The sequence below is a fragment of the Sparus aurata genome, chromosome 14, assembly GCF_900880675.1.
Source record: "Sparus aurata chromosome 14, fSpaAur1.1, whole genome shotgun sequence".
NCBI lineage: Eukaryota > Metazoa > Chordata > Actinopteri > Spariformes > Sparidae > Sparus > Sparus aurata.
This window is the reverse complement of record NC_044200.1, coordinates 2,572,135-2,589,129: the sequence shown is the minus strand read 5'-3', so window position 1 is coordinate 2,589,129 and position 16,995 is coordinate 2,572,135. Positions and strand designations below refer to the sequence as shown.

Here is a 16,995-nt window from a genome sequence, read left to right as displayed (position 1 = left end):
TGCGGATTACATTTGTTATTAAAATTGTCGCCTGTACTGTTACACATCACAAGATGAAATAAATAAATAGAATTTTGTAAAGACACCTTTTACTTAATCAATCACTTATTTTTGGGTACCTCAACGTTTGCTTAATTTTTCAGTGCCAAGAGTCAGACTTTAACATTTCATGTAAATTTAAAACAATGCAACCCCCCCCCCCGCTTTGTTGAAACTAGTTTTAACAATTGAGAGTCTATATTATTTAAGTGCACTTTTTTAATTTAAAAATTACAAAAGCATCCACCAGATGAATAAGCTGAAGTAGGATGGCATCCTTAACAGAGTATGTCACATTCTCTCTGTAAAACTAAAATCAGTGTTGTAAAAAGTTGTACTAGTAAAAGTAAATATATATTTAAATATAAAAAGCAACAGTCACTATTGAATATTAAAGGTACTTAAAGTAATAATCTCAAAGATTTTCGTGTGAAAAAATATCTGTTAAGACACCATCTATCACCAAATGAGGTAACACAATAATCTCATATAAAATATAATGACTATTGGGGTCCAGTGTCAACATTACCAGAAAATAGCACAAGCGGTGCACAGTTAGTGGCGCGTGCACCAAGCAGTGGTTGGTCGTCCAGAGAAAGTAGGTGGTTCACATCATTATGACAGGAAAAAGTTAGCCTAATGCTAGACATAAATAAGTATGTACATAACTGGATCTCTGGGAAGCGGTGCGGTCTATCATCACCTTTATGTACAGATCAAGTTGAGTATATTTGTTGAACCTAAACAATGTTATCTTGACTGTGTTGCTGCTCTATGCTGTACATGTCCTTCCAGCAGCAAATGTTTGTGGGCACATAACAGTGTTAGATGCTGCCACCATGTGGGCTTCAAAAATAAAATTTACCACAATGATTTCAACACAACCCCATACAAATGACACATGAGCAGAACTACAGTTTTCATGCACTTCTTTAATATATCAGTTTTTCATATTCACAACAAATACATTAAGCTCTTTCTCCTTATGATACAGCCTTAAATATTTTTACACTCAACTGGTTTCAGAAGTCTGCCTATCAAAATGTCTTTTAATCTTTGTCTCTTTATTTTGAACATTTTATAATTTGTTACATTTGTAGTCCCCATGCCTCCTAGCAAACCAACAGTATTTTCTTTTGTACAACTATTTACAGGTGAAAAAAAAACTTTTTCATTATAGTTCTCAGTTGAAAGGAATTGTTGGGTTTAAGGTGCAGGCAAAGGAGAGGAAAGGAATGTTTAGAAGAAAAAGGAAAATGAAAGAGGAGAAAGGCTGAACATAAGGTTTTGTATAAAGATGAGGGACAGCAGACATGTGGTGAGATCAAAGATGGGTGGTGGTGGAGAGGAGAGGCTTAGTGTTTACTCCTGCAGATTTTGAAGGTCTGGCAGGTAGAAATTGTGATAATACTCTAAAAGAAAATAAAGATCTAGAAACAGCGCAATGAGACTTTACTGTTGACCTCCTCAGGTCCAGTCATGTGAACAGTGAGCAACAGCAGATCCCAGTACAGCAGACAACCACCACTGCTATCTGAATGATGATACTAATGCCTGTGGAAGAGGACATGTTCTACTTCCAGAGAGGATTTCCTGGCAAATAGTAGTTGACAAACAATTGTATTTTCTTGTCAATAATCCAAGTACCTCAAGGACTATAGGGATGTGTGGGCCAATAGGTTGACCTTGACTGTCCATTCTTCACTTTGGAAACAGCAGTTGCCAAAATTAGAAGCTCTAGAACAAGCAAGTAAGTCCACCTGGAGTTGAGATTGTTTTGTCAACTGCTCTATCCAAGGTCAGCATTAACAGTCACACTCAACATTTAAGCCAACAAAAGCTCCTTGGTATGCTCAGAATAATCACAGGCTTGAAAATCTACACTTCCAACAGTGTCAAGATAACGTGCTGAACAGGCAAATTAGTGGGCAAGCATATATTAACTGTCCCCTGGTGGGCTAGTGGTTTAAGATTATATATCATGTAACTGCACAGCTCTGTCGCCAGGATAAAACTGACACTTAATGTTTCTGCAAACCACAGATATGTGGGTTGTGTAGAAGGCTGCCAAGCCAGTGATTACAATTCACACCTGTGATTCAATATCTCTAAGGGTGACTGGGTATTTTTAAGGTAACCCAGGGGCATCTCCAGCCATGTTGGTGGCAACTAAGGTATGTATGGTAAGCCAAAACATGATCTTTTCCTCAGCCAAACCAAGTGTTTTTTGTAACTAAACCTAACCAGACCATAAGCACAGCTTGTCACAATAGAAAATTCAAAACTTAAAGAAAAGAACATTTTAAGTTTCATCAAATTGTGGTTTGCAGAAAGTTAAATTACCAACATTTATTCCAGTGATTGGGTTAAACTGCAACTCCATGGCTTGTTTCTTCAGCACAAAGCCTGTTGCATTTCACTTTCCCGTTTACTCGTGTTTATCGTGTCTGTCTAGCTGTGACATAAAGGTGACAAATAGTCAGAACTCTGACTCTGCCAGTATTTTGTACTAATGAAGCATCTTGATTAGCTTCAAACTTAAGAATTTCGTAATGCCAAGAACTTCATTTCTTTAGTGACTAGTCTCCTTCACAAACCAAACAAGTTAAAATCTCTTTCGAAAAACACCACTAAAAAAGGTCAGCTCAGGTTTCCTCAGATGTTTTGTGAATCTGTGGTCACATCAGAGGGGTTACATGACCGGGCGATATGTTATATTTAATATAAGGCCTACATTGTCACCATATAACATTATAACCCTAACCTGCCAACTATGTGGGAGTCAAGTGGTAGTGGACAGATGATAGCGGAATAGTAAAAAAAACAAACTCTGCAGAGCTCTCGTTCCCTTAAAATCTACAGGTGAAACCACGTACTGAAGCACATACTGTTTGCTATTGGCTGGTCTCAAGTGTCAGGTGATATCAGCCGTTTCTGTGAGAGTGCCTGTGAAAACCCAACAAACACCAGTTTGTGCTCAACAAGTAGTCCACAGCATTTGACACATAAGAAGGCACATGTTGTAAGAAATCCAAACACAATGCGACCCACCAACATGACACAGGCAAACATTACCACTGAAACAATGGCTATTATTTAATTGATAGCATTTTTCTGACAAACCAATATACATTGATGAATATACTGGCAAGTTTGCTATATTAACTTAAAAAGTGATGATATTTCAATGTTGTGTTGACAACTTGGGTCGGTTGCCCTGAAGTGGCCCTACATGCTCACCATGTGGTTACTGCAGGTTGAAAGCTGCGTTAATTCTCTGTAATACAGGCTAATCTGTCGTAGTGACATCTGTTTGAAACAACTATCAATTGAACACATAACAAGGCAAGCAGTTATTGGAAGCTTTGGGTCCAGTCTTCAGATCAGAGTAAAGTTGAAAGTTGAGTCAACCTCCTTTTGTTTAGTTCTGGGCTCCATCAACTCCTGAGGAAAATGTTAGTCTTTTTAACTGCCAACTACTCCATTTTTATGATTAGGTGCTTGCAAACTCTGTTTGGTGTTTGGCAAAGTAGTGTTTAGTAGCTATTTACAATAGACACTTTGGTAATATTAGTGTTCCTTCAAATAAGTTTAAGTAACCCCTCGCCTAAAAAGTTATTCAAGTTTCTTTTTTGCATCTGTGCCGTTTGTCCAGAGTGCGACTGTAGCTCGCTAGTTTTCTCTTAAATGAACCTACCGAAGAAAACAATAGCCTATATTACCAAAGGCCAGATGGACAGCAAGTTTTCTGAACTTTGTACTTACCTTTGAGTTTGATATTGTACAGGACATTCCAAATCAAACACTTTTATCCCCCTGATCTTTAAAAATAAAAAGTGACAGCCCTATAATGTTACCAGACTACTGTGACTATATTAACAGCTATGTGACTAAAACTCAAAATAAGACCCAAGTTGTAATAAACATTGCACCACCCTCGCAAATCTGCAACATGTTGCACACTACAAGGCCAAATGAAGTGCACTGTATCTACAGAATGACATCACCATAAACCACCCAATAGCAGATGGACTTCATGTACCTTGCTTTCGCCAGTAGATGCCAGGCTTCTTAGAGAGTTGTAACTCTTCAAATACTAATCACACTGGGACATGTTTTTGCCTGCAGTCTTAACCTGGGTAATGTGATGTTAACATGAAATAAATGTGCATCCAGTCCAGAAACACTTTCAATCTAGTATTTTGGAGCTGTCTGAGGGTGTATTTTTTCAGTTTTGATGGAGCTAGGTTAACAAATTTGCCCTGACCCAGGGCTAGAGACATTACTGATGATCACTGAACAGCTCATAACATTTGTTATGGAAAGAATGTGAGAAGAAGAATGTTAAAAAACAAACTCACTGGATGGGTGGCCATCTATTTAGCCATTTGGAGGAGGGGAAAAAAGCCAGATGAGTGAAAAGTAACAGAAAATTCCTTACAAACAATACTCATTCAAAGATGGAGCCCAAGTTTTTTGCTGCTCATTTACTATTGACTCAGAGGAGTAAAAGCATGGTTGTCAATGTGCACCCACCTAACAGTTGTTCTCACCTTGTACGTTGCTACAAAGATTTAACAGTTTGTATACAGTGGGGTCAAGATGTCTGAGACCACTAGTCAAAATACTCCCATTTGTTTTAAATGTAATACAATTCAAAACTTTGTAAGAGCTACTTGAAGATCAAATAGTCCCGACTGACCTCAACCCCATCAAACATGTATGGGGGCACTTGAAGACTGAGAAAGGCAAGCACTCTGTGACATCACAAGAAGCTTTATGGCACACTGTCAAATCATGCTGGAATAACATGAGTCAGCAGGTTTTAGATACATTTGTGGAGTCCATGCTGTGATTAAAGCAAAAGGAGGAGATACAAAACACTAAGACATTCTGAAAATCAGTGACACATTTTTAAGTTGATATTATAATTTGTGATGAAAATATAGTATTACATAGAAGTTTTTTAACTAGTGGCCTCAGAACATTTGATCTTACTTTATGTATTCAACATGCTTCTTATAACACTGTTTAAGAGCTTTGCACAGTGACTGAAATGTCCAAATTGCAGGGAGTGGTGATCCACAACCATGATGAGTAGTAAGTCTGTCCTGGGTCAGGGCTAACAGTTCCCTGCTGCTTTAGAACTTCGAGCTTGTTGCAGCTCTTTCTCTGTCCTGGACACACAAATATGGGACTGATGGGTACGAAGAAAAAAAATTGCATTTCCTTACATAGAATGTTTGATAAAAAGTTGGCAACAAAATATATAATAATCTTGCTGTGAGGGGGTGCCTGGGGGTTAGTTAACAATGGAAAGGCGTACATGATTCTTAATGAACGCCAAGAACCAGCCTGTCAGTGTTCAGCTGTGGGCTCTACCTCCACAACAACCATTTTTCAGGCCAGCATTCGCGTTTGCTCAGCTCATCACTGTAGGTATGGTGACATACTCGGCTGCTGGAGGCTTCGTCAAAGACAGTCCTTGGACAACAACTGAGCCTTCCCAGCAAAATATTCACAGTTTGGCCCATGCAGATGACTCATGCATTGGAAATTGAATTTTGGGTCATCAGCTCTGTATGTCATGATTTATTCTTCAATAAAAAAAGGCAAGTCTCTCATTTGCTTCCATCCATCTCTACAAAGTGCAAGTACACGAGTCACAATGATCAAAACGACTATGCATCAAAAGAAAGACTGATACCTTCAAATAAAGCGGTTCTGAAAATAAATCCATAAAACAAAAAAAAACAAAAAATCACATAAATAAGTTAATATCTGCAGGCCTGCCTGTACAGAAAAAGGCAAACATAGACAATAAAAAAAACAAAAAAAAACTGTAATAACACCTACAACCCTTAACACACTGGAATGAAAAAAAGTACAGGTGCATGTGTGTAGAGAAAATAAAAGGTGTGATTGAAAGAACATTTTCAAGACTAACAGAACTCAGAACCAGAGGATTGCCGGTCCTTTCAGCAGGTAACACTGCAGCCCGCAAGTCAGCAGCTGCAACAAGTAAGGTCCTATTATAAGCTGAGTGCAATATGAAAGCCACATGATAATAACAAAAAAAAAAAAAAACCACAACAGGCGACATGCACTTGGATAAGTTTGTTGCAAAGATGCTGTGTAACAACTTGGAAGCTACAAGCCACAAGTACTGTACACACTCCTTAGCTCTGCGTAAATGCTGGGACGCAGCTTGTCTTTTACCAGGCTCTTTTGACAGGATAAGAAACCCCAAAACCTCCAAACAAATCTGCAATTTTCCTCCCTATGAACAACTCCTGTGGTCAGCCGAACATGTCAGGCTCCAGGCTTTCTACCGGTCTTCTATGGATAGAACCACTGCTGCTGCCTTCACATAGACATGCACTCCTTTGAAAAGGTAGAGTGTCTTGGGACCAAAATCTTTCCAACACCTCTGAAGCTCACTTAATCAATATATATTTCAATTGTTGGCTATGACCAGAACTTTTAAGTGGAGTATGAAACCGATCTTGTGTAGCTTCCATCGGCATCTGCTTCTCCTGCTTTTCCTGAAATTTCTTAAGTGGTAGAGCAAAATCTTTCAGTGGATTAAAAGCTGTTGCCATTTCATCCTGTCTATTGAATTTGTTAGGTGCAAACAAGAGGGCAAAATGCAGTATTTTGCAGTATTTGGTCAGCATTAAGCCCAAAAAGACAAAAAAGCAAAGGCCTGTGCTGCAAAAGAACAAATGACAAAAACGCTCAGCATTCCTAGCGATGGCTGGCTAAAATCTAAAACATGAGAAACAAAGAAAAAGAAAAATAGATCTGTCTTTCAAGTCATCTTCCTTCGGGATCCAATCCTGCTGTGTGACCTCTCAGGAACAGGCTAACCAGATCGGAGACCTCCCTTTCTTCCACAGGCCCCACTCTGCCATTGCTCAAAGTGAAGTTCAGCGGCCTGGCCGGTTGCCCAGCCTCCCTCCTCACCAGCACAGGAAATGAAGGGACAAGTGGTGCCCAAAGCCTCGACTTCTCTTGACGTTTCACCTCTGTCTCTCCTTCGTTTAGCCTTCATCTTTTCCCTCCAGCAGGCAAGTCAACCTGTGAGTTTGTGGTCTCCTCCTCAAACTCTTTTGGTATGGATATCTTCGCATGTTGTTTTTTTTTTTTATTCCTTTTGTGTCACTCAAGTTTATTATTTAACTTTAGATTTTCTATAATTTTCCTAATTCAGTTTTGTCTGTCGCTGTGGTTGGTTGCCTGCTGGATAGCTTTTTGTCTGAAGGACTCCAATGAGGCTGCCTTCTTCAGGTTGACAGACGAAGAAAAAAAGCACATTCTTTGAGACTATTTGTTTTTTCAGTAATGAATGAATCCACCGCATGGACACGAGACTTTTGAGAAGTGACGAGTGATGGACTGGTGGGATCAGCAGCACTTACTTAAATGCCGAAAACTCCCCTGAAAAATAATAAAAATATGGATAAAATTAGTTAGGTCAATAATAATACGCAGTCTTGCAGCAGCTGTTAGTATTTTTCATTATGATTGAACTTAACCAATTAAAAAAAACAGTGGTGAAAGAGGACTTGTAGTTTCAAACCTTTCATTAACCCAACCAACGATTTAAACAGAAATGTCTTCGTGTTTTAAGACACACACAATTGTATCACTAATGCCATTTCATAGGGAGGAGATGACAAGGCAGTACTGTAAAGTTAGGCAGTATCTGATCTGTTGGAACAAGTTAAAAACAAGAAACTTAAATATGACCACCAACAGTTGCCTGTTACAGACACATCTTACAAACATACTGCAGCATTGGCATTCATCTGGAGTCATGTTGTGTCACATGATCGGTCTTAGTCCAACATGGACTCTTCTTTCAGGATGAGGCTTTAATGGCTCAGCTTAGATTTTTTGAAGTGGGTTTTTTGGATTACTTATCCACATTCAGTGCATTACAGTACAGTAGATGGCAGATGGCATTCATCCAGAGATGCAGCAGGAGAAATTGTGCAGAAAGTGACACCCTTATAAAACTTTAATTTTTATTATGTGACCATCATGGTGCACTGTAGAAAATAGTCGTTAAGTCTATGTAGATTCTGTGGTTTGGGTGTAACACTGATCCCTGTTTTGGTCATATAGAACAGTTTTGTTTGTTCATACGAGAAGAAACTAGTAAAAGTATTTCATCATGATGAAGTCTTGTGATGCACTCTCCATTTTTGTTCACTGTAGATAAGATTAGATTCAACTTTATTGTCATAGCACAGAGAACAAGTACTGAGGCAACAAAATGTACTTTGGCTATTATTTTTGCACTTCTGGTTTGCTGCTAAATACTGAGCAATGTACATATGCATAGACACAGACAGACCTATATAAAAAGAGGTATATATGAACACACAGATAAATACAGTTTGAATTGTATGAAAAGAGTGAAATGAATACACTAAGATATACTGTATACTGCATGTGCAATAGCTACAGTAGGTAATAGTGATGTGTATATAGGAATGAGCCAAGATAAACACAGTCTGAATAACAGAAACATGACGAACAGAGTCAATTGTATACACTGTTCTGTATATACAGTGTCTGCAGCGGTTCATTTGGCAGCTGAAAGTGTAAGTGTAAATATACAGTGTTGATGTAAGAAAGCGTGATGCCTTTAGTGAACATTATATACAAAATAAATTGTTGGTGTTTACACTATAGGACAGATATATCCAGTGTTCACAGTGGTAAGACATGTTTTATCAAGGCTTGTTCTTGGTTGGCACAAAATGTCAATTATCAGTAAGATTTACAGGTTGTAGGCAGGCTGCAACAGTTTGAGTTACACTGAAAATAAATCTAAACTTCTAATGAACACAGAATAAAAATGGGGAAACTGTCTTGACTTGTTATTGCTTGACCTGAACAATGACTTTACTCGATTTGCTTGAGTCTCTCCACAGTAATCTGGCACCTACTTGCAACTTGAAGGTTAGGACTTGCTTGTGATTTGCATGTGTGTGACTTACTCCCTCCTCTGCAGATGGTGCTTTCCTTTGGCACTATATTTTTCTCAACCATAGAACTTTGTAATCCCACATGTGCCTTGCAGTCTATTTAGTTGCAGACCAGCTGCCTGGGTCCAAGTTTCAGAAGTTGGAAAAGTACAAGATAATAAAAATGAGTGACTGGGATAGCAATGACTTAGTGCCGTTCACTGTGGATACAAGATGACACAGCTATGAACCACAGCATATAGATGAGGAACTTTTTCGAGAGAGAGGAACCTCTGTGGAGGTTCATTTCTTTACAAAAAAGGTTGCTGCAAACACAGGATTGTCTCAGTGTTGTGTGCAGTTGAGAGAATGTAGTACCAAAGGAATGGGATTTTGCAAAGGAATTTAGGAAGGGCTTTTTTCACTTAAACATATTTTGCTGCTGAACCTGTGTAGACCAGTACATTGCTAGCTTGAGGGCGTGCCAAACACCATTTACTGTATATAATACACTGACTATAGATAATTACCTTGGACAATCTGCATCAAAAACTCTGAACTATCCCTTTAATAACATTTGTGATCAATATCTCTTCAGATTTAGCCAAATCATCTATACACTTAATTCAACACTGTTTACATTTTTAATGTTTTTATTTATATTATTTTACCACAGTTTATTAATTGGGAGAACATAAAGACCTGACTGGCCTGTTTATCCGGTAAGCTTCTTGTTATATTTATTTTGGTTTATGAGGCCCTAAATGATCGAGAAACTATAAAACAAGGTCTCAGAAACTTTCATTGGAGTAGTGCTGAGAATTATCATAATTTTTAATCATTAAAACTTCAGGCTATATCTTTTGTCTTTACATTTAAACCTTTCATAAAAAGACATATTTGTGTGATGAGGCAACTACTGCTGAGATGGATTTTTGTGTATGTGTGAATGAGCTCACCATAGCCACCGGCCTGGATAGGGGTTTTGGGTGAGGCGCAGGCGTACAAACTGAAATCCTCCGTCTGAAAGCCGGCTCGGTTTAACGAAGGCTCTGAGGCGCTGCGGTGGATTTTGGGTAATGAGCGAGCCAACAGCTCGATGGATGCTAAGATCTAACAAAACACACAGTACAGCCACAGGACCACCAGTCAAACTCAGTATGGTTACCAGTCACAAATTAACAAAACCAAAACAAAACCATTAACAATGCTGTGTGCTCTGTTTGGAGCATGTTACTGGTGAGTCACTGCTGCAGTTTGGCTTTTTCCACCAGATGGCCTCAGAGGTTTCCAATCTATTCTTTATTGATTAAAACATGTAAAGGTAATAACCAAGTAAAAATGCTATGTAAAATTCACAGAAAGCAGATTTAAAGAAAATAAATCAAACTTGGCGAATCAAAACCCCTCAAAAATCACACCTGTCTTTACAGCCTACATCACATTCTGTGGAAGCAAATACAGAGTCTTCAATCATTACTGACTGATTATAATACCAGCATTTCTACTACCCTGAAAATCTTCAAATAAAAGAGTATTGGCAAAATAATAATCAATCACCAATGCTGGCTATACAGGGTTAGCCTCATCATTCAAACTTAACACTTCAAATTAATCCTTCCCTGTCAGGTTTGAATGCTCAACCTCTGTGGAATAACTGTTGTGTTGCATGGACAGTAGCTCAACACCAAATGAAAGAATGAATTAAAATTAGTAAAAGCAAACAGTGTTTGGGTTATAAAGAGAGTAAGAGCAGATGACTGTGTTGTACTGTTGGAACAAGTCAACAAATAACATGCACATATTGCCTCCCAATGATATATAAATAGTATTAGCATTGACTTGTCTCACCTGAGGGAAGAGTGGTCGCTCCTCTCTCTTCTTCTTCAGACAGTCAGCCATCAGTCTCTTCATGGCCTTTGGACAGTTGCTGCGCACTTTGCTGAGGTCAGGGGACAGGTAACCTCGACCCACCATGAATATGATCTATGGGAAGAGATGTGTCATTGTAATATGTGGCTGCAGGGATAAACAGACTGTTAACATTTTGTAGTATTCAGAACATTTTCAGCACTATCACTATACAGGTACTTGCTTTGTTTCTTACACTCCATTTCCTCCAACAGAGACTTCACACACACATAATCACGGTTTCTGTCAGTTTATTGCAACACCAGCAGTCGGCTAGGCCTAAGTACCGTGGAAATTTTTTTAAATGTATTTTTACAATGTTTTTTAAACTAACAGGTATTATACAAGTAGCGAACTCCTTCCAGAAATAACTCCATGCAGAGTTTGCATACATAGCTTTTGCAAGTGTGTCTGCCAACAGAGAAAGAGTGAAAAGAGAGTGTTTGCTTATAGCAGTGAACATATCAGTGTAGTTTGTATGCATTGTTATGGATCACAGTGGTGTTCTTGCAAGACCAACCCTAATCTGCCTTTGATTGGCTTGTGTTTATTGCTTCAGATGACGACAGCCTCGATGGCTTCCTGGTCCTAAATTCAGCCAATAATTTTTTGCGACAGGAGAACGCAAGAAAAGTAGCAAAGTTCAATTGACGGGCACCATTTTCCTGTTAAAGAAACCAAATAAATCTACCATCCCTTCCTGTGGTTGTAACTCCCTTCCTCTAGACAACCAGAACATGGTATTGAAGGGTTATGCAAATAATCTAAAGAACTCTCTCTTACCATTTGTTTCATGTCTCACCATGGGATATACTGACTGGGATTGCATTAAAGCTCATTACAGGAACAAGTCCTTTACATATAAAACAAAAAAATAAAAGTGGGATTAAAGTGTTGGGTCCCTTAACCTGATCTTATGCATGTGGCCTGGTAGAGATATGTACTTACACTATTGGCTCTTGTTTAGCTTGTGTACTCTGTTTAATAATTTAAAGTTCACCTCATACATTGCATCATACACTAATTTTATTCAGTGTTGAAATAGCTGAAAAGGAAAACCAACTAAATGAAACACCAATGCTGTAGATTAACAAGTGCTTATCAATCAACAAGAGTATCTTTACTCAAATCTTCTCTTAAGACAACCTTTCAAACCTCGCAACACACAAAGATGGTCATGTCCCATTGTTGAGTCACAGACTGTAAGAAGATAATTCGACCCCACTGTACATGCTATTGATATCCACCCGAAGAGCTCACTCTCAGACAGGAAATTAATGAACCAATTTCCTTGTTTTACATTTTTTTTTACAAATATAACTTAAATTAACAGATGTTTGATCTTTTATGACAATGCATGATGGATCCACTCAAACACAAATTCAAAGAGAAAACTTACTGGGTGGGTGAAGGACCGATTTCTTCATCTGGTGAACCCTGAAGTTGCTGTTGCATGCAGCCGTTTATGTGGCCACACATGCAAAGAGAACGGCGTGACCTACAGGGCCAGGGTTCCTATTTTTCTGCTCACTGGGGTTATTTTGGTTTACACAGCACACTTCATAGATAACCATGTGTGAAAGGGGTTGGTACATGTATAGCCACAGACCTACAGAGCTGGATTCTGACTGCTATGAAAAAAATAACAAACTGTATTTAAGTTTATTAAAATATTGAAATAAGGTGTCTATAGCTGCATTTACACAGACTCCAATAATACACTAATAATCAGAATAATAGCCCGGTCAGAATACAAATGCCTCATGTAACTACCTCAGTCTGAAGAGACCGATCCAATCTGGCCCAATCTGAATGAATTTTTAAATCAGATCCTGACGAGTGGTGTAAACTTTTGATGATCTGTCCCAATGGGGAAAAATTAACTGTTTAAATGCTTAGTCCGATTATCGCTATGGGTTTGGGGTTAGGGGGCTGATGTTGCTTCCAGGAGGGACAGTACTGGTCTTGGGGCTGTTACAACTTTGTTGGTTTTCCTATGTTTTAAGATATCCAACAAAAAAACTAAAATACAAGCAAACAAGCTTTTCTTACAAATGTTTGAAGAGATTAACAAAACTGGAATCCAACGTACTGGAAACGCAAGTATTTTCCCCCAGGACAAAAACTGGGTCCATCTCCAAAATTGTATCAACGCTTGACACCTCACATGCGATGGAATCACTTTGCACGTGCACAAAAAGGTTCTGATGAAATGCTTTGGGACATGTAAACTAGGGATATTCAATTTGTTTTGGCCTGGCAGTGCAGATATTCAATTCTTTCCAATTATCCGTATCACCATAAGGGGCGGCTGTAGCTCAGTGGGTAGAGCTGGTGGAATCCCCGGCTCCCCTGGGGTGGGACTGAGCTACGTGCCGAAGTATCCTTGAGCAAGATACTGAACCCCCGAATTGCTCCTGATGTGCAGTTGGCACCCTGTGGGGCAGCCACTGCCATCAGTAAGGGTCCTGCAATGAGCTGGCGACTCATTCAGGGTGTACCCTGGCCTTCGCCCATGAGTAGAACTGGATTTGGCCCCAGTAAGCCCCGCAACCCCTCAGGGGGATAAAAAGCAGCAACATCCCGCGGCCCTCGCGGAAAAGAAAACGAACGAACGTACCATAAGGTTGATCCCTCATGCGAACACATCTGATTGGATCACTTTATTTGGCGGCCATGTAAACAGTTGAATTGGAATCTCTAATCAGAATAATTTCAATAAGACTGAATAAATATTATTCATGTTACTACAGCAAGTGAGACATTTTGAGCCCTCTCACCTGGTCTCTGTTGTTGATGTTGGAATATGGAAGTGCTCCTGACATGAGCTCGTACAGCACGATGCCAAACGCGTACACATCTGACTGGAAGCTGTAGGGATTCTTGTCCTGCAGCCGGATCACCTCTGGTGCCTGAAAGAGAACAAGTCACACTGTCAGACAACCACACACCTATTTCACATTCATTTGTAAATAATGAATATTTGTTCAGGAAATGCAAAACGGGTCAAATAAAAACGTATTGAGGTATCTCTGGTAGGAGATAAACACTGACCATCCATAGTATAGAACCAGACAGCTGTTCAAACTGGTGAGAGCCACTCCAGCGAGACTTGACTGTAGCCAGACCAAAATCACCAATCTTCACCGTCAGATCCTCGTGGAGGAAAATATCTGGAAGGAATGCGGTCAAGGAAACACTTCTCCTGCTTTGAAGCCAGGGGTCTCATCTCAAATTACCTGGGGGCCACTGCTGGTAGTGTCATCTCATAGGAGAGCCACTTCAGCATTCAGTTACTACAAGAAAGTGCAATATTTCTGAAAATAATAGTTTTATTTCAATCATATAGATAATGCAAAAATGCAGACAGCAGTTTGAACAGAGTTTAATATGATTAGTTTTAACAGCAAATGTTTTTCCAACTCTTAAACAAATTAAATACATATGTACTTTTTTTACTTTCCAGACGCCTCGCGGCCGCTCATGTTTTATCCATCTACTCCTGCAGCCGCAGGACCAGCAGCAGAGTCGCATTTTACTTTTAGCATGGAGAGAGTTAGGAGAGCTGGCTTACAGGACAATGGTGGTGAATTTGCTGTCAAAATTAGAAGCAATATCATTGTTTTGGCATAAGTTGGATTTAAACTCAGTGATAATAGGGAACCTGATAACGTCAATGAGGGAAAAGTAGTTGTTACCTCACTGTGAAGTTGGAGGTGTGCAGCCTGTTGCCTGCAGCTCTTCATCAAACAGTTCCTTCTTGTTCAGTGCTCCCACAGACTGAATAAAACTACTCCCAGACATATTTGAAATGGATCCACTGTCTACAAATGCTGAAAATGACTGCTGATTTGCTCTTTGAATGCATTTTTGACAAATGACAGCAGTGCTTAAATTAGTGTGAAACAACTACAAAACAACAATGAAATAAACTATATAATATATATTTGGACATCATCATGTAGAGTGTTTCAAAAGGATACTGTTGCTCTTCAGATCTCTGTGGATGATTGATTTGGCGTGTAGGTAACTGCAGAGGAAAAGTGTAAAGTTATTCAGCCAGAAACACACATAGTGAAGTCTGACTGCTGTTGTATTTGTGGGACTCACTCCATGCCCTGAGCAGTCTGACGGGCGATGTCGATCAGCTTGATCATTTCAAACTTGGTCTCAATGATGTGCAGGTGGTGGTACAGACTGGAGCCTTCGCACCACTGGGTCACAATGGCCAGCTGAGGCTTGGTGGTGTAGCCCATGAACAGCAGGATGTTCACATGACGCGTTTTCCTGGTGCAAACACACAATGGTATATAAAACTACAGGACTGCAGCAGTTTTGTTAAGTAAAATTATAATTTGCAATACATTTTAAAAGATGAAGTACATATTTTGCCTTAATTAAAGAGTAGGCAACAGACGTTACCTGAGAACTCCCACTTCATTTTTGAAGGCCTGAAGCTGTTGTGGTGTTGGAGCAGTGACGTTCAACATCTTCACTGCCACATCACCTGAGAGGAGACATGGCAGTCAAATAAATGTGTGTCAAGAGGCTCAGTGGAAGTTGTGCATTGTGCTTAACGCTGGTCTTTAGTTTATATTAGGTTAGGCTACTGTTACTTTCTGTTAGCGAAGCGTAGAGAGGGACTGAGATGAGGCACTCGAGAACGTGAATGAAGTCACATCCTTTGGACTGATGCAGAAAATCTGTCCTTCACAAAGAAATCCACGTTCCCGCAGCATGAAACAACTAAAACACAACTGGGCACTGCAGGACAGACTGGGACTCCTGTCAATTTGTAAGTCACCAAACTGGTTAGAGTCCTGAATTTTGACTACAGACACACATAACAGAGTGTCAACAAACACTGCTGGTGCAAATAAAACAAGCCGAGTCTAACACACTTTGCTGATTTAAATAAACGATCATTATAATAATTCATATGATTGATGAGTTGATGTCTAGAGGGTGTGAAAGAGTACTGCATTGGTCTCACCATGCCATTTTCCCTTGAAGACGGTTCCAAAGGATCCAGAACCTATCCTCTGACCCAGAGTGATCTGACCCTCAGGGATTTCCCAGTCGTCACTGGAGTCCCTTCTCCCCAGCGTTTTCTGTTCACAGGACACTCAGTCAGCACAATCACACAGACGATGACCTTCAGAAAAATGCCATCATCTGTCTCAACCTCTCACCATTTTATTGCGGTCCTCAGATGAGGATGAAGACTTGCGCTCCCTCTGTTGGCATGGCGACTTTTGTGGAACCTTGACATTCGTCAGAGAGCCAGGTAAAGAGGCAGGAGGCGTGGCTGACAGCCCTGTGGTAGAGCCTGGAGGGGGGTCGGGAATGAAAAGAAGGGAAACAATAGACGACAGGTGAGAAGGGTAAGAAACAGTGGTTTAAAAAAAAAAAGAGAAACTGAGAGAAAGCAGAAGAGTAAAGAAAGAGGACGTTTGGGCGAGGACAGGGATTGAGGCATCTGTATCAGTTGGGTGTGTGTTTGGTCACATGCAGACGAGAAGTGAGTGCGCTTGGTTGGATGGCAATTAATGGTTTAATATGTCCACTGTTATTGGACGACTTACAGGATTTTATATTGCTGATCAAATAGGAACCCGACAGTTTACAATAAGACCAATAAGCCTGGCTTGGCACAATCAGCAATTCTAGCCTCATAAATGTTAAGTTACTTAAAGTGTACTTAAATGTATATTATAATTTGCCAGGTGCACCTGGCTCTTAAAACAAATGGGAGATGACACTTGGATTGGTCTATAAAAAAAACACACTAATCGCAATTAAGAGTCTAAATACAACCCTTTTCCACTGTGCGCCTTACCATGCGCCCATATTACCTACTGCTTAACTAGTGAATGGGAGTTAGACACACTCTTAATGCACATGCGACATGCGCTTAAGACCATACGCCACAGATCGTTTAAATAGGGCTGTTAATGTTTTTAAGCTAACACTTGCTCACTACCTTCAGTGAATGAAGTCAGTTTATCCTTTTGAAATGCCCTGGGAATCAGCTACAACTAGCCATCTAGCTTCAGCATCTTAGTAC

General features: G+C 39.7%; 1 protein-coding gene across 2 annotated transcripts in view; it reads right to left on the bottom strand.

Moving 5' to 3' along the window:
- Nucleotides 1–951: 951 nt before the first annotated feature.
- braf (B-Raf proto-oncogene, serine/threonine kinase) overlaps nt 952–16,995 on the bottom strand; it is a 38,089-nt gene continuing 22,045 nt past the window's right edge. For both annotated transcript variants that reach the window (XM_030439661.1, XM_030439663.1), the window contains 10 exons: nt 16,121–16,257; nt 15,922–16,039; nt 15,351–15,435; nt 15,039–15,215; nt 14,912–14,958; nt 13,983–14,101; nt 13,709–13,840; nt 10,869–11,003; nt 9,977–10,130; nt 952–7,479 (listed from right to left, as the gene is read on the bottom strand). In XM_030439661.1, coding sequence (XP_030295521.1) covers nt 7,457–7,479; nt 9,977–10,130; nt 10,869–11,003; nt 13,709–13,840; nt 13,983–14,101; nt 14,912–14,958; nt 15,039–15,215; nt 15,351–15,435; nt 15,922–16,039; nt 16,121–16,257 — 1,127 coding nt within the window. In that variant the 3' untranslated portion in view covers nt 952–7,456. The remainder of the gene's footprint in view (nt 7,480–9,976; nt 10,131–10,868; nt 11,004–13,708; nt 13,841–13,982; nt 14,102–14,911; nt 14,959–15,038; nt 15,216–15,350; nt 15,436–15,921; nt 16,040–16,120; nt 16,258–16,995) is intronic.